A 20,216-nucleotide genomic window follows, 5' to 3' on the forward strand; every position below is an offset into this window, starting at 1 on the left:
TTATTTAGACTTAACTAATATGGATATGCTCTCATTACTTTGATTACTTGTACTTGTCAACGCTTTCTCGACAAGAAAATTGCACAAAATTTAATTTGGCCACTGATGCATACCTATCTAGCGACTAGCGTGTTTCATTACAAAAAAAACCTTATTTTTAAGAGCAGATTTTTATGAGCAGTTTTAACATCGCTCTTGAAAGATGACCAATAAAATAGGTTTAAAACCGTTTCTATTGTCTTATCTTTTAAGAGAGGTTTATTAACCACTCCTATTTATCACATTTTAGTACCGATTTCTACAAGCCTCTACTACAAATTATTCTTATTGACATAACTGTTAGGAACACTATTGATAATATAGATATTTAAAAAAAAAAAAGTATAGCTATAGCCTATATATATACGGGTGCTCAATGGATGGAATAAACGTGTAAATAATTAGTAACAACTCTTTAATATCATCAGTAATCGCTTTCCAATTTTTAACATTATTGAAATCACATATCAAATTCGTAGTTGACTTCTGAGAATATATATAATCCTGACCAGCTGTCTTCCGATGCACAAAATTTGTGATGGCTGTCAAATTTGTGGCAATTAAAGATGCACACATATAACATCTGCAGTGAATCAAAACGAATCCCACTTAATTAGAAGGATATAATAATTATTACTTTTATTATATAAATGCCTAATTAACTAATCAACATACATAGTGAAAAATCAATATTTATCAAATTATTCTTGTTTCTCAACGGAAAGCATTTAATTTTCAGAGTCAAATTAATGCTGCTGACAAAGTGGGTTTCCTCATCTAAGACACGAAATCCTTGTCCTTTCGACTGAATCCAATTATTGATTGATTATCACTTTTTTTTTCTTTTTTGGTATCAAATTATATATTGATGGATTCTTTGAATTCCTTCAAGAAAGTAAATTGCCAGCATAAAATATAGTTCAAATATTCTTTATTTTCCTACACTTTCATTTCTTATTTTCTTTTCTTCTTCCTTTTTTTTTCTTACTTATATACTTAATTTACACTATTAGACTAATAGTCTAATAGGACTGATTAATTATTAATTATTAATTATAAGAGGAATAAATCAGGAATACATGTCAAAGTTAATATATAAGCAAAACCTATGGGCTGCGTTTACTTGCCTTGATAAATGAATGATAACATAGATAATACCAACTAATCCTATGTTTACTTGCAAAATTAAAAAATGGTATAAATCTTTAGGCCCGTTAATGATAGGATTGAGAGATGATTTTTAGTCCTAAATTTTTAATGGGATTATAAATATTATGGAGTGAGAGAATGAAAAAAAATCAATTATGTCATTCATTTTTATCTTCCACCTTCTTTCCTTCTTTACCGAACATATGATTATTATGATAGCTAAAGGGTGAAATCGTAATTTGTTCTTAATTATAATTTCAATCCCAAAATTAATCCATCCAACTAAACATATTATTATTTATCCATAACCACTCTCTATCATATCAAATTATATTAATAATCATACTTTAATCCATCATTGTCCAATCTCATTATTCAAAGTAAACGTAGCCATGCAGTATAACTTTTTCTTGTTTTTGAATTTTCTCACAATTTCTGTTAACCAGTACCATTAACCGCATGCAAGTAATTAATTATTGAGAAAAAATAATATTTCGCAAAGATGAAAAAAAATATATAACATTTCCTTTATTAGGACACGATCGAGGTACAATCATTATTGTTCGATCGAGGTACAATCATTATTTGATACAGACATCAAACATTGCAACAAATTAACAACAGGAAGGAAATTACTCCCGACGATCGGAAAACAATATCATGTCTCATTAGCTCGATCCTTTACGGAGGTTTCTTGTAAGGATCGGAGCTTCACCCAACAATTATACGTACGTGGTCTCCAAATATATATCATAAATATTCTCTCCTCTTCATGCCAACAAAAAACTGGTACATATTTAAACCAATTTATTAGGTTTAAAAATGGCAGTTTAAGGAAAGAAATATATATATATACTTGGCCACCATATATATACGAAAGAAGCCATTAATAAATGGAGAAAAAACAATCCGGACCTCCATTCACAATCTGGCTGATATCAGTATATATATATGCACTTTTTCCATTAAATTTTCTTGAAGTTTCGACTTCATCGAGAGGCGGCGATAAATAGGCATATATATTGGTGGGAAAAAAATGAAGGGTTTTTATTTTTGGTTATTCATCTCCTTGAATGTAGGAGCACAGCAACATGGTGGCGCAACGCCGCAGAATGTACAAGCGAGCTCTTTGTTCTCGAACCAAAGACGCGCATTTTCTTGTGAAGCTATTGTTGCTCTTGGATCTTCTCGAATTGGAGACCTTATTCTTGATCTTTTGTTTCAACTGATCCGCCATGTTTCTTTAAAAAAAAAAAAAAAAAAACGAGAGTTGGAAAAAAGATTTTGGGAAAAAAAGCTCACAGGTTATAGGAGCTGGACCCTTTGAGGAAAGATGTGACAAAGGGTTTGATACATATATAGTGGGAATATGGTTGACCAGGCTTGGAAAATGGGGGAGTGAACATGGCCAGTTTCGAAAACTTAGGGATCCTGCATGGGGAATTGTGGCTAATTAAATGAAGTACAGCTAATGAAATTAAACATGGATTTTTTTTTTATGAGGGTGAACGTGGGGGAGGTATTTTATATTAATAAAACAGAGTTGATTTGAATTGGGATTGAAGAACTGGTTGGGATGATTAGCTGCGTTTTAGTAGAAAAATGGGGAAGGCTGCATTGGAAACGGAGGCTTGCTTGATCAAGACAAGACACAGCCTGTGATTCAGGGAATAGTATGTCGGCTTACGGCCAAGGTTGTTCCGATTATTTTCAGGAAAAATACTTTTTTTGTCTATTAAATTATCCATGTTTTGGTTTTGATCCATTAACTTTTTCGATGTTGATTTTGGTACGTTAACTTTTCATTTTCTATGATTTTTTGTCCAACTGCATACGTGTCGGCTTTTAATTGGCCCACGTCATCATTTTGGACCAATAATCATAAGATGACATGTATGCAGTTCGACCAAAATTCACAAAAAATGAAAAGTTAGAGTATCAAAACACACGTCGAAAAAGTTAATGGACTAAAACCAAAACATATATACAAGTTAATAGACCAAAAAAATTTATTTCCCTTATTTTTATTTAATTGATACTGCTCGAAATAACTAGTATCCATTTCATGTGACAAAGATAAGATGTAAATAATCAATTATGCATCTTTGTTTCATCTATCCAACATCGAAATAACTAATATCCATCTCGTGTGAGAAGGATAAGGTGTAAATAATCGATTACGCATCTTTGTTTCATCCATCGATCCAACGTTACCTAAAGTCATAAATCACTATGGTAGCTAGCTAGCCATATATATGGATCACTAAAATTTTTAAATTTTCATGAGACGGTCTCATAGATCAATTTCGTAAGACGGATCTCCGATTCAATTCGACTAATGAAAAAATTTACTTTTTGTGTTGAAAGTATTACTTTTCACTGCAAATATGGATATGATCAATCAGTCTCACGGATATAGATGAATTTTGTCACTCATATATTATATAGATAACTTTCATAATCCCATATTGATCAAACAAAACAGTGCTGTGCTGATCAGTTGTTGCAAATTTTATGTGATATATATGTAGTATCTCTCGACTCTTGAATGTTTAACTAAGGCTTTGATTGTGTAAGAATTTTAATATAATTAACTACGGAAGGAGACTAATTAATTAAGGGGAAAAAAGAATAATATTATTGGAATTGGTGACTTAAGCAAATCTCTAAAATCATTACAAAGGGATCATATTTTGTCATATGCATGTGACCTCTGAGATTTTGGAAATCTTTGTATTCGTATAAATTTGATTTCATAATAGTCAAGTTAAATGATTTGATCTTCAGACAAGTTCAATCTCAATAGATTCACCTGTTCGCAGTTCGATATCTCGTTTATTAAAAACTATTTAAACTCTCCATCTCCAGAATTGTTTAATTAATATCAAATTTCTCCCAGATATTTGTTCTTGCTGTCATTTTACAAGTCATGATTAATATGATCGATCGATTATCCTCGAAATTAATTAATTAGGTAATTGCTGTCTCCATGATATTATGGATCAGTCAAATACAGATGTTATGGATAACATTAAAAATTTTGGGGATTCCTAACGTAAGACTAAGTGTGCATGGGAGACATTTTAAATAATAACTAGAAACCTTATGAAGCGACAATTGTTTGAAAGGAAATAAATGAGTTGTACCCAAGCTAGCTGACAATCAAAGACTTGTATATTATACGGTTGAATGTTGCTCATGCATGCGTTGATTATATATTGTAATATATACGTAGCCTGAATTTTTTATTTTTTTTTTAATACTCGATGGTCAATGTAAAAATTTCGATATTCATGATGCAGTATCACTCGATAGTTGGTGTGAAAGCAAATACATGAGCAATTTCAATATCACGTCAACAGTTTGATAAATACAAATAAAGCATCGCATGATACGTAGGTGATAGCTAGACATTGTTTTGTTCAATATTGTTTGGCTCAAATTCTATAAAAAAATAAAAAAAAATTAATGTATATTATCCAATCATCTTTATATTATGCGACATCAACAAACTAACCGGTGCCTAACAATTAAAAAAGCGAAGTTACTGCATAACGAAAACAAGATTGGTAATGAGAAATCAAATAAAGTATTTAAAAATTGTTCCTTTTTTTTTTGTCTATAATTCTGCATATATAATCTAGACTCGTTATATATTATATAATAAAAGCTAATTAGATTCGATGAATGGGGGTGAACAAGGTATTTATCTTAGGAAAAAAAGTAAATTAAAGAGGAAATGTTGAACCCGTACAGTTTCCAGGAAATGCAGTACTTACTCTCCATGCATATTATATTATGTTGTGTTTTTACAAGTACTTTTAAAACATCTCAAGTCTTACCATTCCCAAAAAAAAAACACTTCTTACGTTTTTTTAAAAAAAAAAAATAGATTTTGTTTAGATAAGTACTTATAAAATGTTTTGTTTTAAATTTTTTATAAAATGTTTTAAAGTTGTTTTAAAAATTAATATGAGTTTGAACAACTACTCAATAAAAACATTTTAATATTTTAAAAGTAATGTTATTTTTATATTCATCATTGACTTCCATTCTAAAAATATTTAAAATTAAATCACCTCTCAATTGTTCTTTTAAAAACTATATTTGGAGAATACTTTTTAACAAATATTTTTCAAAAACGTTTTTACAAAACATTTAAAAAAGTGTTCTCAAATTATAATTTTAAAGAACAATGGCGATGAATTTTTTTATACTTTAAAATTAAAGATGTCTTGGATAGGGTATTTTTCGGTATACCTTACTACAAATATTGGTATGAAAAAAATTCATATCGATACCATAGTAAAATTCCGAAACTTTGGTACGAAAAAAATCCATATTAATACCGTATAGATACCGAAAAAAAATTCGGTATACCGAAAAAATCTCAATATATCAAAAAAATTTCGGTACGGTATTGCAAAATTTCGGTATTTCGGTACGGTATGTCAGCCCTAGTCTTGGAAACCAAACATATTGCTTTTGGAGGGGAAAAAAACATTTTTATAGATAATGTCTTAAAACAATTTTTAAACTATTTTACAAAAAGCACTTTTATAAACACGTTCTATAAATATTTGTTCAAACGGAGTTTAGTGTTTTCCTACGAAAGCTCGTCAGTCTCGTTGTAAAACGTATATAATGATCTTGGATTTGGCCTTCAATATAATGTTCTGTTTTATTATAAATTTATCAATATTACTTGTACTCAATTTGGAAATGCTATAATCTTGAAAATATATTTTGGTAAGAAACTTAGATCAATTGCATCAATTGCATTTTGTCAGGCCAAAAGACATTAGGCTGAGCAGATGACAAGCTAGTTTATAGAGCTTTAAAAATCGGTAGATCGATAATATGATCCATGGCAATCGCCAAGAACAGCCAATCTAGCTGTTTTCAGTCATCAAAAATTAACAACAGTTGTTACTCTGCGTCATTTTTCACTATATTTGCCCTGAATCGTATTGGTACGTACCATCAACATATTCTACAGAATCAATGCTTCATTCCATTACAGGTTTCTTTGATTTCTCAGTATTAGTATAACTTCAAAAAAATTCAACAGAATCCGGAAGCTAGACAACGCTTGTCTCAGCCAACTTTCTCTGTTCCCTGGCGGTCAGCAATTCGTAATCCTGTAATTTATGATCCACAAAAGTACTGGATTCAGCATAATAAATAAGATTTGGTTAGATTTTATGGACTGGTCTTTTTCTATGTCATGAGTGTTTCCAAGAAGACCTCATATTTAAGACCGTCAGCATCTTCTAAAGCCATGTATTATTCGTATGGCCAGTGTATGTGTCTGAGACATAAACTGGATAATGAAAGATCACCTGTACAATGGCCTGAGCACAAAGCTTTCCCGATAGGACAGCACCTTCCATAGAAGCCAAGTATTTCTGCTTTGTGTAGTCACCGGCTAAATAGAAGCCTTCTATTGGCGACCTTTGAACGGGACGGCAAAGTTCTGAGCCAGCTATAGTTTTATAAACAGATCTACAACATAGAACTTTGAGTTGGGTTTTTGAAAAGTAAATAAAATTGTACAGCTTATAGACTCTATTTTTTTTATAGAACATATGTTTCAGAAGCACTCAGGCACAACTATTCATATCATCAATAGCTACAAGCATACGCTGATTGGTTTCTTGAATATTTTAGATTAATTTTTCTGACCTTGGAGTTTTGACGACATGGTACTTCAATATTTTCGCTTTGCTCTGATCTGCAGAAATTTCATCTGGAAAGAGTTTTGCGAGCTCCTTCATTGTGGCTTCAATGATCTCTTCGTCGCTGCATGAGATCCAATCTTCTGCAGGTGCGAAAACAAGTTCCAGCATGGACTGATTTGGGTTGTAGTACTCCTGAAGATGGAAGGATACCCAGATTTTTTTAAAAAAAAATAGCAAAATATAGTAAGACAGCCATTGTGTAAAACACTAATCCTCAAGTGAACTGTGTGAGGAATTGAAACAGATTGACAGAATAATATTTTGCTTAGGGGCAACAATCGTAGTGTAAAGAAGAAGATACCTTACAAGTTACAGACATATCGGCATACACACTGAGAAGTGGACTTCTGCAAGGAATTCAGACAGATGAATACGAAAACTTCGTAGTTTCATAAAATTGCAAAGCCACACAAAGATTATTGAAGTGGAATTGAGAGAAGCTGTTATTATTTTGCTATTTGAAATACTTGGAAGGAAAATGGATTCTCAGATTTCACAAAAATTTCTCATACTTCGAAATTATAAAATGAGTATGTCAAAAACCTGCTGAAAAGTAGATGATCATAAGTGTTCTTCAGTTTCCTATCAAACCTGCAATTGAAGTTAACCCATGTAAACTCCTCTGCGACAGTACACAATGCAAGAAAAGGAACAAGCACGATAAAAAATAAAAATAAAATTGCAAGTAATTTATATATGTGGTTTGTGGATGTTGATACATCACACTCGTTTTGTTTAGACCTCAAGGGGCAAAAGAGATTATTTTAGCAGATGACTCAAATTGTTGTTGTTTAAGATGTTACTTGGACTCTTTCTCAAAAAAAAAAAGATGTTACTTGGACTGAAGACTGACTATAGTTGAAGTATTAAGAAATGAGGTGAAATATTTCTTAGCTCAAATGAAATGCAGATAATTAGTGGAACACGTGTATAAATATGTATTATCTCATCCAAAGAGCATCAATGTCAAGGAAGTTGGAAAGAAGATTCGAGACTAACCATATGTGTACATTTATAACAGGAACTCCGACTAATTTCTCCATTTTTTTGAAGTATGGAATCTCTTTCCAGGTCTCAGGAACAAGAAGCTTCAGGATATCAACTGGTCGAGTAAGGGTACATAAGCTATGTTTAGAAAGACAACCAAATAATAGGGGCATTTATGCAAGGTGCTAAAAGAATGAAACCTCTACCTGGAGTTGCAAATACAAAAGCATCTCCTTCTATCACTTTTCCGTTATTCAGTACAAAGTTCTTAACACTTCCATCTTTGTTTACCGCAATCTTTTGTATTCGTGAGTTAAGTATGACTTGGCCACCTCGAGACTCAATATGATTAACAATGGGCATACAGAGTCTTTCGGGTGGATTTCCATCCAAGAAAGCCATCTTTGAACCATGCTTCTCCTGTTCATTTTATCAACAAATTATATAATGTTAGCATCAGTGCTCCACTATAGCAAATTGAAAGCGGACATTCAAATCAAAATTATGCCCATTTGTCATAATGTATTGAATAAGCTAGCACAACAGCTTGTGCTTCATTTCGTGCAACAGCTACATGAATTAGAAGCCATTTATATCAAGAACAGTAACTCCTCATTAGCGCAATGAACCAAAAAAGCAAATACATTGTTGAGCCAAATGCTGATTGTTTAAGCATGATGGAATTTTACCAGAATGGGACATGGAGCATGGGCTTGTGGTGGTAGAAGACATCGTCAATTCAGCGGAAATGAATGACAGAGGACGGCTGTTGGGTTCGTTCAGGAGAGGCACGAGGCGGCTACTGCTTAGGGCTCTGCGCAGGAGAGGTGCGAGGAGGCGGCTGATAGGGTTTCCTGCGGGAGAAACGCGAGGCGACGACAACTACGGCTTGCGAAGGAGAGGCGCGAGGAAAAGGCAACTAGGATTTCGCTCTAGGAAAACTTTTGTTTCTGTCCACACAAAAGGAAAACTTTTGTTTCCTGTGATGTCATTTTCTTCGACAACAAGATATTGTCTACTCACGAAGGAAAATTCCTCAAGCTGATAAAGAAATTATGAATCCGAGTAATAGTCCAGGATGTACTGATAGTAGATTCCAACCACCAGAAAGTCAAGCAAGTTTCATGATCTTGAAATACCTATAGCAGTAGAAAATGGGTTAGATCTTGCACGCAACATCCTATTTCCAAATTTGCCTCCTATGACAATCTTTCTCCTTCGTTTCGTGCTTTTACCTCAAAAATCATCTAGTATCTTCATTCCCAGGTCTGTATCGGATCTATTCCTAAATGGAAAGTTTCAGTTCTTGAAGAGATGCATGCAGTGCAACAAAATAATACTTGGAATTTGGTAGAATGACCACCACGTAAAAATGTTGTTGACTGCAAATGGGTTATCCCTGTAAAGTATGAGGCAGGTGGAACAGTTGAAAGATACAAAACACATTTGGTGGCTAAAGGTTACACACAAATATGTGGGATTGATTACACCGAAACCTTTGCTCCAGTTGCCAAACTCAACACTGAGGGTTCTCTCATCACTTGGAGCTAATCTTGATTGACCACTTCATCCATTTGATGTAAAGAATGCATTTCTTAATTGGGAGCTCGAAGAGGAGGTGAATATGAGTCCACCTCTAGGATTTGAAGAAATATGAGATACAACCTTTTGTAAACTCGATAATCACTTAATGGCCTAGAACAATCTCCTCATGCTTAGTTTGACAGATTTTCCAAGGTAATAAAAAACTTTGGTTATATCTAGGGAAAAATAGATCATACATTGTTTACCAAATACTCGAGTGAAGGAAAGATCACCCGTTCTTGTAGGTTGATGATATCATTGTCACTAGAGATTATGCTAAGGAAATGGAGAGAGTCCAGAAAAAGATGGCCAGAGAATTTGATATCAAAGATCTTAGCATTGAAAAATCATTGGGCATGGAAATCGTGAGGAGCAAAAAGGGTATTTCAGTTTCATAAAGGAAATGCACTTTAGATTTGTTGAAAGAAACTGACATGTTGGGATGTAAACCAAGAAATACTCCAATTGAATTGGAAGACGAGACAAACATGCACGGAGGAGAACCTGTTGACAAAAGAAGTTATTAGCAGTTGGTTAAAAACGTATCCATCTCTCACACACTCTTCCTGGTATCGCTTTTGCAGTAAGCCTAGTGAGCCAATACATGCAGTCACCATTTCAAGGTCATGCCAATGTTTTCTATAGAATTCCGAGATATTTGAAACAAACTCCAGGGAAAGGGTTATTCTTAAAAAATAAACTGATGATCGAAAAAGTGAGTGTTTTCACCGATGTTGATTGGGCTGGATCGATCAAGGATCGAAAGTCAACTTCTGGATATTGTACAATGGTGTAGGGAAATTTTGTAACATGGCGAAGTAAGAAACAGTCCGTTGTTGCAAGAAGCATGCAGAAGCCGAGTATAGAGCTATGACTCATGGGATACGTGAACTTACCTGGATGAAAGAGTAACGAAGGAGTAGTTTGAAGACCCTATGAGACTTTATTGTGATAACAAGTCAGCTATCAGTACAATTCATACTCTAGTTCAGACTAAACATGTAGAGGTTGATTGTCACTTCATTGGAGAAAAAATGGGCGAAAGGGATTTTAAGCGTTGCGTATGTGCCTACATCTCACTAGTTAACAAATCTGCTTACAAAAGGATTGTTTGAACAAACCTTTGAATTTCTTGTGGGCAAACTTGGTCTATCAACATTTACCAAGCTTGAGAGGGAGTGTAGAAAATATTTAAAATTTAAATTTTGCATACATGTAGGGAATTTGATAGGATTCTTTCATCTCTATTTTTGCTAAGATAGGATTTTATTATGCCTTAATTTTTATGAGAAATATCTATAACTTGGTTTTTTGCAGACTATGCTAAATATTGCCTAACCTTTAGGCTTAAATCTAATGCATCCATATGTTCACAACACATGAAAACATTCAAAACTTCTATAAACTGCTTTCCCTTTTCCTAATGAGCCAAGAGATGTATAAAGAAAATGAAAAGTAGTGCTGGTTGTAATGGGGAGTTAAAATTGAAGTATTTTTAGCAATGATATTTTCCACGAGGTGGTTTTAACCTAAGCTACACATAAGACATCTACTCTCAGGCACCACTTGGTTTAAAGTATAGAATAATTGAAGGATGTGTTATTGAACTCATAAATATTGAAATGTAAGGACATATAGTATAGTTTCATAAAATATATGATGTTTGACATGATTTTAATATGATTGATTAAGTTTGTGTATTACCTCAAAATGACAAAAATACACTCAATAATAATAAGAAAAACAATAATAAAATCAAAATAACTAGTATGAATAATAATAAACTAATATTAACTATTAATTCAAAAAAATTAATATTAACTATGATAATAAGATGATGATATTAGCAACAACGTTGATATAAAATTCAATCATTTATTTTCTAGTTTTTACTAGGCAATTTATTTCTCATTCTTAATGATATTGTTCTAATAAATTAGTACAGAACTCTTATTGGTTCTTATAATTAATATTAATTTATTGTCTTATTAATTTAACTCTTAATATTCATTATTTTTATTGCCATTCATTTCTTACTTAGGACTTATTATTCTTCTGATAATCGTCATTATAGTTAGATAAATTTATTTCTTATTATCTATCAGTAATTTGTTTCTTATTATATTTTTAAATAAAATAATATTATTAAATAATTTCATATCAATTTAATTAATATTTCTCATTATTTCATTTTTTTATTATTGATTATCAATTTGCATCTTCTCACTTGAGAAGTTAGAACTATTCATATCATTAATACTATAATTATTATCATCATCACTTCATATCTAATTAAATATTATTATTCTTGTTAATAATATTATTTGAAAAATAAGTGAAAATTTAAAAAGTGACTAGTAAATCAATTAATTGGATTTAACACGATTTTTTTTAAAAAAAGTACAATTATATTTTATTTAAACTTTATTTTTTAATATTATTTTTTAATTTTCCATTCTCTTCTCTTAAACAGTAGCGTATAAAGCATATTGCATAAGAGAAATAATGATGAAAAGTTTGTCTTTTAATTTTATATTCATTAAAGGGATATGATAGCAAAAATGCATGTTATCCTTGAACCTGCAGAAGTAACCTCATGGCCGAGAGGAGATGAATCATCTTCCCTTTCATGTGTACAGTGCGGGATGGATACGGTCCATCAAGATAATTTAAAACAGTCTAAAATTGTATCAAACAAATGATCATGATTGATTACTAGTTAATCAATGTCTTGTCATTCAAACCAGACTCACCCATATGTATCCATAACCCTTGGATGGAATGAATCCCATGGGCTATACAGAGTAGATCTATCGGTGTCGCATAGCCGAAGTTGTTATTGGCTTAAATATATTGGGTCTACACTATCATTTCAATTGTAAAGAATATTCTAGAAGTCATGAGTTGGGAAAGGGGAAAGGTTTCATGAGAGAGAATGTAAATAATGCAAGGGGGAGTTGGTTTGAGGGAAAAGAGATGCAGCTTATTTTTGCTCATGCTGAGTGACTAGCTTATACTAGGGCAAGGAGATTAAGAATTTGCTTGTGAGAGAGCAGAGTAAGGGAAGTCTTTCTCATCTTCTCTGTAGTTGTTCGTGATTACAATTGGGATTCTGGACTGTAATTGGGAATTGTGATCTTCAGTATTAGTTTTCAATGTCAACATAATATATTCATATTTTTTAGCATTATCATTATCATTTGTGGTCGTATTAGAAGCCCTATGAGGCAACCAATAATTTGCACTATATCCAGCTAAAGAACCGCAATCTTGGTACCATAAATCTATAACGTCAAGATTCATTGCGTAAAGTATATAGCATCTGATATACCTTTCGAAAAGACTGAGAAAGAGTGTCGCACCTGCAGAAATCGGTTCAAAGCAATCAAAATGCACTGCATTGAAAGTTCATCAGGGTTTATGAAGTTCAGTGCCTTTGACATGGCTATGAACACCTCCTGAGTCACCCGATCTGGGATACCCTGACAATGGTTGGGACAAATTATGTTACAAACAATAAATAGCAAGGTGAACATAAATTGAAATTTAATGAATGTATAATGGAAAAATTCATTTAAATGACTCCGTGCTCATTCATGCATACACACATCAGAATTACACAACAAATTATGAAGAAAACAAGTACATACTTGCTTCCTCATCCAATCTTTAACAGTTATTCCATCTTGAGCCTCAACATAAGCCTGTCCGCCAACTATGGCCGGTAAAAGCCCAATTGCAAACTTGACTTTCTCTGGCCATGTAAGCATTTCATTGTTCTTCAAGATGGCCCATATCCCTGTCAATTTATTTAAAGTGAAAGAAAACTTTGATGATGATAACATTTTGCAGGAAATTTCTTTACATTACGGCATTGTTTGGTTTGATGTATTATTAATCTATGTATAACTTATCTCAATCAATTTCGTCTTATTTTCGTCATATTATTTCTCTATTTATTAATTAATAATTTTATATCAATTAAATCAAATAAATTATAATCTATCCATCAAATCAAATAATGTATTAACTATTTTTTCTTATTTATTTTTAATTTACATTATATTACTTATCTATGGATTACTTATCCTATCACTCAAACCAAACGGTTACGTAGTTAGATGGAAACTATAAATTATAACATGAACCCTATGGACACACAAAAAGCAAAGAGTCTAATAGCAGAAGAAAGGTTTTTCAAAATCCAAACATATCCCCCAGCTTTTGCAATAATAGAAAAGATATAGCTTACCATTTAATGGTGCAGGTAAAACCTCAGGAAAATCAAATCGGCTAAATTCTCCTGGCTTGTTTGGCATTGCAAATATCATGGAATGCTCCTTCCATTGCAATCGATCATTGATGCCCAGCTCTCCAAACAGGTTCTGAATATTCGGATATGCCCCAACTTAAAGAAAACCAAGCATAAAAAATAGTAGTCATTTGATGTATAATGGCATTCATTTGTAAGAGCTATGAAGCCATTAGAAAAATACGGAAGTAAAGATTTATATTGGGAGAATACTTCCACTAGAAAATAGCGCAAATTAGAAAAATAAAGCATCTGGCATCAATATTGGCAGTTCCAAAAGAAATTCATGTTAATGAGTAAAAAGAAGATACAGCATGGATATTTTGGATGTCGCATGCATTTAGTCAGCCATTATAACAAGCTTCTAAGACCCGAATTTATAAAGTCAAAACAGAGGACAAAAACTTACAGAATATGTGTAACCCAGTTTCATACCAGTCCCCCTCGTCATCTTTCCACGCAGCCACCTGGGTAGATATGGAATAACTAATTAGAAAAGGCATGTTCAAAGAAGGGAAAAGTTCAAGCATAACATAAAATTCTGTAGAATAAAATAAACCTTTCCTCCCAAGACATCTCTGGCTTCCAACAATATCGGTTTATGACCAGCATCTGCCAAATACTTTGCAGTGGACAAACCAGCTAGACCTATAAGCGTAAAAAAGCTCATAAAATTGGTGATATAATACTGAAAACTGGATATGCTTAGTTTTGGGCGTCCATAAAAACCAAGTAGTTGTTGTCAGAACGTTATCTTGCAGAAGTCGGACAATAATTTGAGTTCATGAATTATATTAAACAAGACATGTTATATGGTTCTTCAAGAGAAATTTGAAAGAGCATGTAAAAGCTAAGTTAAGAAAAGCACAAAATACAGTAATTCATAATGGCATAAGGAACACGAGAAACTAAGATTTTTATAACTTATATTATTTATAGGAAAAAACAATCTGAACATTGTGAAATAATATCTCGACCTGCACCAGCAATCACCACCTCCAATGGCTTGTTTGGACGAGGAGAATCACGAAATAAAGAAGATAAGTAAGCAGCTTCCAAATAGTTGACTGTATTTTCAAGCTCCGGTCTTGGATAATCAATGCAAACAACCTACTCAACAGACATAGCTTTGATGTAATTCTTCATCTTGAAATTTACTAGAGAATCATAAATGCTGTAAGCAGCTATTGCAGAACCTACTTTCAAAGGGATTTTGTCCCTATTAGATCTTCTGGTTAGAGTATGCGCAACTTGTATCCTCAATTTATGACCCATAGCGTCACTGCCTGGAAATGATATGCCATTTAACTGCCCAACTTTGCAGCCACATCTCCAAGATGACTGTGCACTGCATTTATTGACTATAGTGGTCTGTCCACTCAAGTTTACAGCAGAAACGTGTCCAAATTGGGCCATTCCCCAGGTATAAATTTTTTTCTTCCAGGTAACTACAGTCACAGTTCAATAGAAACTGCAGTTTGCCAATATATAAAAGTGTGGTGTTACATTGTGAAGCCATATCAATAATGTCATAAACAAATTATCATATTAAGAAAACTAACAAATGAATTATAATGATTTGTTCCAAGCAATACAAATGAAATGAAATGAATAGCAGATTGCAAAATAGCAACTTTAGCTATTCCAACTTGGATCAACTTTCTTCCAGCATATGTTCACCCTTGGCAAGTTCGTATTGCAAAGGGTGACCATGCCGCTTTCAGTCCACAAGCTAATTTCGTTAATGAAGTCCCGGCATAGAGAATAAATTCGAATTTATTCAATTTATCTGAAATCAACAAAAAACAACAACAACAACAACAACACAGCTTTCTGATGCTTTCATTTATAGCCATAACAGTCCTATCATACTCCAAAAGTAGTGACAAGGAAAAAGAAAGAAGAAACTTTCTTTCACCACTGACCCTTTTTAAAAGGAGGCAAATAAAACAGCAAATGGTTTCATTTTCTCGTAAAATTCCTCACAATCCTGTGGAATAAATTCGCAATACTGGACAAAGAAGCCACCTTCAGACAAATCAAGCAAAAGGGCATATGAGAATTCACCTTTAGTAAATCAGTTTGGCTTTGTTTAATAAAAATCCAAAGACCGGATAAAGCAGAATATCATCAAAGAACTGCCAAAGGCATCTTAGCTTCCAAGAAATCAAGAAAAAACAGTTAGTTACCTTTGGGCAGGCGAGAAAACTCTCAATTCAGCTTGTTCTTGTGTTGAAGACAGGACCTATGTTAGAATTATTACAAGCAAAAGCAAATTAAACGCAAGGAGGTGGTGTGGTAAGATGAAAAGGGTGTGTCGGAGTTGGCCAAAATGAACAATATTATTATTAGCAATAAAGCAATTAATTGATTTGGCAGTTGCAAATGGTGGGACGCCTTGGCTTCTTCTGCTCTCGACACACTGTTTGGTATGGCTACGAATATTCTATCCATCCAAGCTTCTCTTCTCTTACTAATTTTTTTTCTTTTTTAAGAATTACTATTATTTTTTTCCCCTTAAGATCATAGATTACTTTTTAAATAGTGTGTTGGCATGCTTATTCTGTCTTTTTTTATAAAAAAAATGTTTATTCTCTCTGTTTTAAACATAAACGTTCATTTTTTTCTATTCTTTTCAGAATATATATATATATTTAGAGCTCATTTAGAATAAAAACTATTTTGTAGACTCGTGAGATATTCGAAGCTAGATTCAACAAAAATTTGTTTGAGCTCGTTTAATGAGGCTCGTTAATAAAAATAAACCAAGCTCGAGCTTTACGATATTCGCTCATGAACATGTTCGTTAGGCTCGTGAGTCAGCTCTTATATGAAAAAATAATATTTTTGGTATTTTATTTATATTTTCCTTTTTACTTGTAGAAAATATATAAAGACCTATTATTTAATAAAATTATAAATTTTAATCTCTAAATATAAAATATATTTTTTAATAAATTTAATGAATATTTAAATTTATAATGTAGTGACTCTTACCGAGATCACCTACTAAACAGAACTTAGGCATGCAATTAACTTAATCAAATAGATAAACCAGAATAAACTGCGGAATTAATACATATCAATACAATCCCAAGGAAAGGAATCTGCAAATACTCAAAGTTATACGACCAAATCGAATAGTCTATAAACCCAATAACAACAGAAATAAAACCCTAGGCGAAGCTCCAGCTGGCCAACCTCTGTCTAGCCCCTCTTGGATCCACCCGCCTCATCCAATCGCAAACATGCCCCATGGAATAGGGTGTCCAGAAACACAGAGTACGAGACATGAGCATAAAACACTCAGCACGAGAGTATGAGTATACATGAATGCAAGTGTACCGCCTACTGACTAGAGGTCAAGAATCAGATAACAGAGACAGACCGGGCCCTGGTATGTAGCACGATGTGCCGTCGCTGCAGGAGGTGGCTCACATACCAAAAATACCAGTGGATACGCCGGACCCAATTCGATGGAAGTCCATCCACTAACAGGATAGGGTAAAATCCTACTAACAGACATCTCAAAAGAGATAGCTCAAGATGCAAATGTATGCAACAATAAAATCATGTCATATAAATCATGCAGTCACATAATACATGCATACTCAGTCAGGATATCTCGAACAGTACTTTCGTACCTCAAATATCAGGCAAAGCTCTACCAGCTCTAAGTCCACGTCTATAGTCCGCACTACACTGCGAAATGATACTATTATCATTAAAGTTCTCTAAAAGTCTTAACTAAGCTATTGCATACTTCTAAATATTTTTAGGAAGCAAAAGCTATACATTCGTCCGTCGTCAGCTCTTTGTTGTCGCTGCCTCAAAACTAGGCCACAGCTCCGCTACGACGCCTGGATTTCTATGCCACTTTCGAATTCCCAACGGGATGCCTAGAAATCCCTAGATCTAAGCTAGAAGACCAATAAATCGAGAGAAGTGAGGTGAAAGGTGTGCATGGAAATGAATCTAGGCACCTCTATTTATAGACATCGAACGGAACGTCCGTTCCTCCATCGTTGCGTTCGTTCACCATCGTTGCGTCCGTTCGCCATCGTTGCGTCCGAACGTCACATCATGTGCGTAAGCAATGACGTCAAATTTGCTGACATCACGGATGACATCAGCTAACCAGAACGTTGCATCCGTTCCACGAACATTGCGTCCGTTCTGCCTGACCTTTCGGGCCATTTCTGATCATTCTGAATCCATTTTCAGACTTCGCTAATCCACTTGGAGTCCCCTTAATCATGTTTAATATAAACTAACATGATTTAATGGATTAATTAACCATTACTTACTAAATCTGGGTACGGGCTACTACATTCTCCCCCACTTAAGATATTTCGTCCTCGAAATCAGATCTTAAGTACTGAATGTAAAACAACATGCCGAAACATTCTTTATTCAATTTAAACGGTTACATATTTCACAACTGAATAAAACACGACAATAAAATCAAAATAACTCAGGATGTTCTGAACACATCCTGCTCTCAAGTTCCCAAGTGGCTTCTTCAGTGCCTCGACGCTGTCACTGAACTAAAACCAGAGGAATGACTTTATTCGGCAAGACCTTATCCTTATGATCCAGGATGCGAATAGGTCTCTCAACATAGGTCAAATCCGCATCCAACTGAACTTCAAACGGTTGTAGAATGTGAGACTGATCTGCCACATACCGTCGCAACAGAGATACGTGAAACACATCATGAATACTGGACAGATACGATTGCAAAGCTAGCCGATAAGCTAACTCGCTAATGCTCTCCAAGATCTCAAACGGACCGATAAATCTGGGAGACAGCTTGCCCTTGAGGCCAAATCTGAGAATCCTGCGGAAAGGTAAAACTCTCAGAAATACTTTCTCCCCAACATCAAACTACAGAGGTCTACGCTTGGTATTTGCATAGCTGGCCTGAAGATCCTGTGCAGTCTTAATTCGTTTCTTGATCTGATCAACAATATTTGCTGCCTGTTGGATTAACTCCGGTCCCTCAGCCTGTCTCTCCCCCACTTATTCCCAAAAGAGTGGAGTGCGACAACGTCGTCCATACAACGCCTCAAAAGGTGACATCCCAATGCTACGATGATAGCTATTGTTGTACGCAAACTCAATCAATGGCAAATGATCTTGCCAGGCTGAACCAAAATCTATAACGCACGCTCGAAGCATATCCTCCAAATTACGGATAGTGCGCTCTGACTGACTGTAAGGCCCGTAAGTATTAAGTTCTTAATGACGGGATTTAAAGATTTAAATTCTGGATATGAGAAAATATTTATTTGAAAAAGTTAAGAAATGTGGAATTGCAATTTCGGGTCAGAAATATTTAATTTGAGGATTTTTGGATTTTAAGAAGTTTATTATCCGGAATTCTTAAATTAAAAGATTAAAAATATTTGCAATTGATATTTATGAAATTTAAGATGTGAATTCCAAGATGATAAATATCAAGTTTATTATCCGGAATTCTTAAATTAAAAGATTAAAAATATTTGCAATTGATATTTATGAAATTTAAGATGTGAATTCCAAGATGATAAATATCAAGGATTTAATTTGAGGATGAAATCCGAGCAAGGAACCATTTGCAAATATTGAGTAGTTCAAGGACTAAAATGCGATAAGGTCCGAAATGATTTAATTTTAATTCGAGAATATTTAATTTAAGAATATTTAGAGTTGAGAATTAAATTCTAATATTCTTAAATTATTTAGAATTGAAATTGAATTAAAAGATTGGCCGAGGACCAAATTGCAATTATTGAAGAATTCAGGAACTAAACTGCAAATAGGCCAACATATATCTAATATTCACTCTTTTCAGCAGAATTCACGTGGAATTCAGAGGGGAAACAGAAGAAACCGTGAGAAAAGAAAAAAAGAAGGGTTAAGCCATTTTTACCTTTTCAAACTCCGATATCTTTTGATCCGTCCGGTAGAATTTCCGATTGAATATATATTTGCGATCACAGCTCCGAATGCTACGTTTTGACGTAAGTTTCATGAATTTCTACCATGTTTGAATTTTATGATGTTGTTAGAATTAAGATTTGATTGTATAAACATGTTCTAGCATATACGATGATAGCATATCTAAGACGGATCGAGAAAAGATCGTCGTTTGGACATGTTTTGGAATATTGAAAGAATTATCGAAATTCTGAATTTTGAGGGCTGCAATTCACGTGATTAGGCTGCTGAATTATGGATGTTCTGATACTTATAAGATTGTCTAATTGATGTTTAAGCTTTTAGAATTTCCGGTTTTAATCTGTTACGCCGCCGGTTCAAGATTTTGAATTGTTATTCATTCTATATGTCTAGAGCTCATATTCAAGTGTTTAGTGGATGAATTGAATATGTGGTTATATTTATAATGAAGGTATAATGAT

At 33.5% G+C, this 20,216-nt stretch overlaps 1 protein-coding gene across 1 annotated transcript; it reads right to left on the reverse strand.

Annotated features, from left to right (window-relative positions):
- Positions 1-5,995: 5,995 nt before the first annotated feature.
- LOC140880199 (15-cis-phytoene desaturase, chloroplastic/chromoplastic) lies at positions 5,996-16,224 on the reverse strand. The gene is made up of 15 exons (XM_073284423.1): positions 16,002-16,224; positions 15,013-15,283; positions 14,790-14,922; positions 14,372-14,460; positions 14,222-14,279; positions 13,753-13,908; positions 13,151-13,299; positions 12,863-12,982; positions 8,123-8,336; positions 7,929-8,031; positions 7,473-7,520; positions 7,231-7,276; positions 6,874-7,061; positions 6,531-6,693; positions 5,996-6,329 (listed from the first exon to the last, which is right to left on the reverse strand). Exons 2-15 carry the CDS (start codon positions 15,226-15,228, stop codon positions 6,270-6,272), a joined length of 1,743 nt encoding a protein of 580 aa, XP_073140524.1. The 5' UTR covers positions 15,229-15,283; positions 16,002-16,224; the 3' UTR covers positions 5,996-6,269.
- Positions 16,225-20,216: the final 3,992 nt, after the last annotated feature.

This window comes from Henckelia pumila, chromosome 2 (genome assembly GCF_033568475.1).
Source record: "Henckelia pumila isolate YLH828 chromosome 2, ASM3356847v2, whole genome shotgun sequence".
Lineage (NCBI taxonomy): Eukaryota > Viridiplantae > Streptophyta > Magnoliopsida > Lamiales > Gesneriaceae > Henckelia > Henckelia pumila.

Bases quoted from the DNA above. Each gene is read 5' to 3' on its own strand.
- LOC140880199 (XM_073284423.1), bottom strand. From the start codon at position 15,228: ATGGCCCAATTTGGACACGTTTCTGCTGTAAACTTGAGTGGACAGACC. The intron at 8,337-12,862 runs GTGCGACACTCT...TAAAATGAACAG, and splicing joins CTTTGAACCGATTTCTGCAG to GAGAAGCATGGTTCAAAGAT. The intron at 7,062-7,230 runs GTATCTTCTTCT...TTCCATCTTCAG, and splicing joins ATATGTCTGTAACTTGTAAG to GAGTACTACAACCCAAATCA.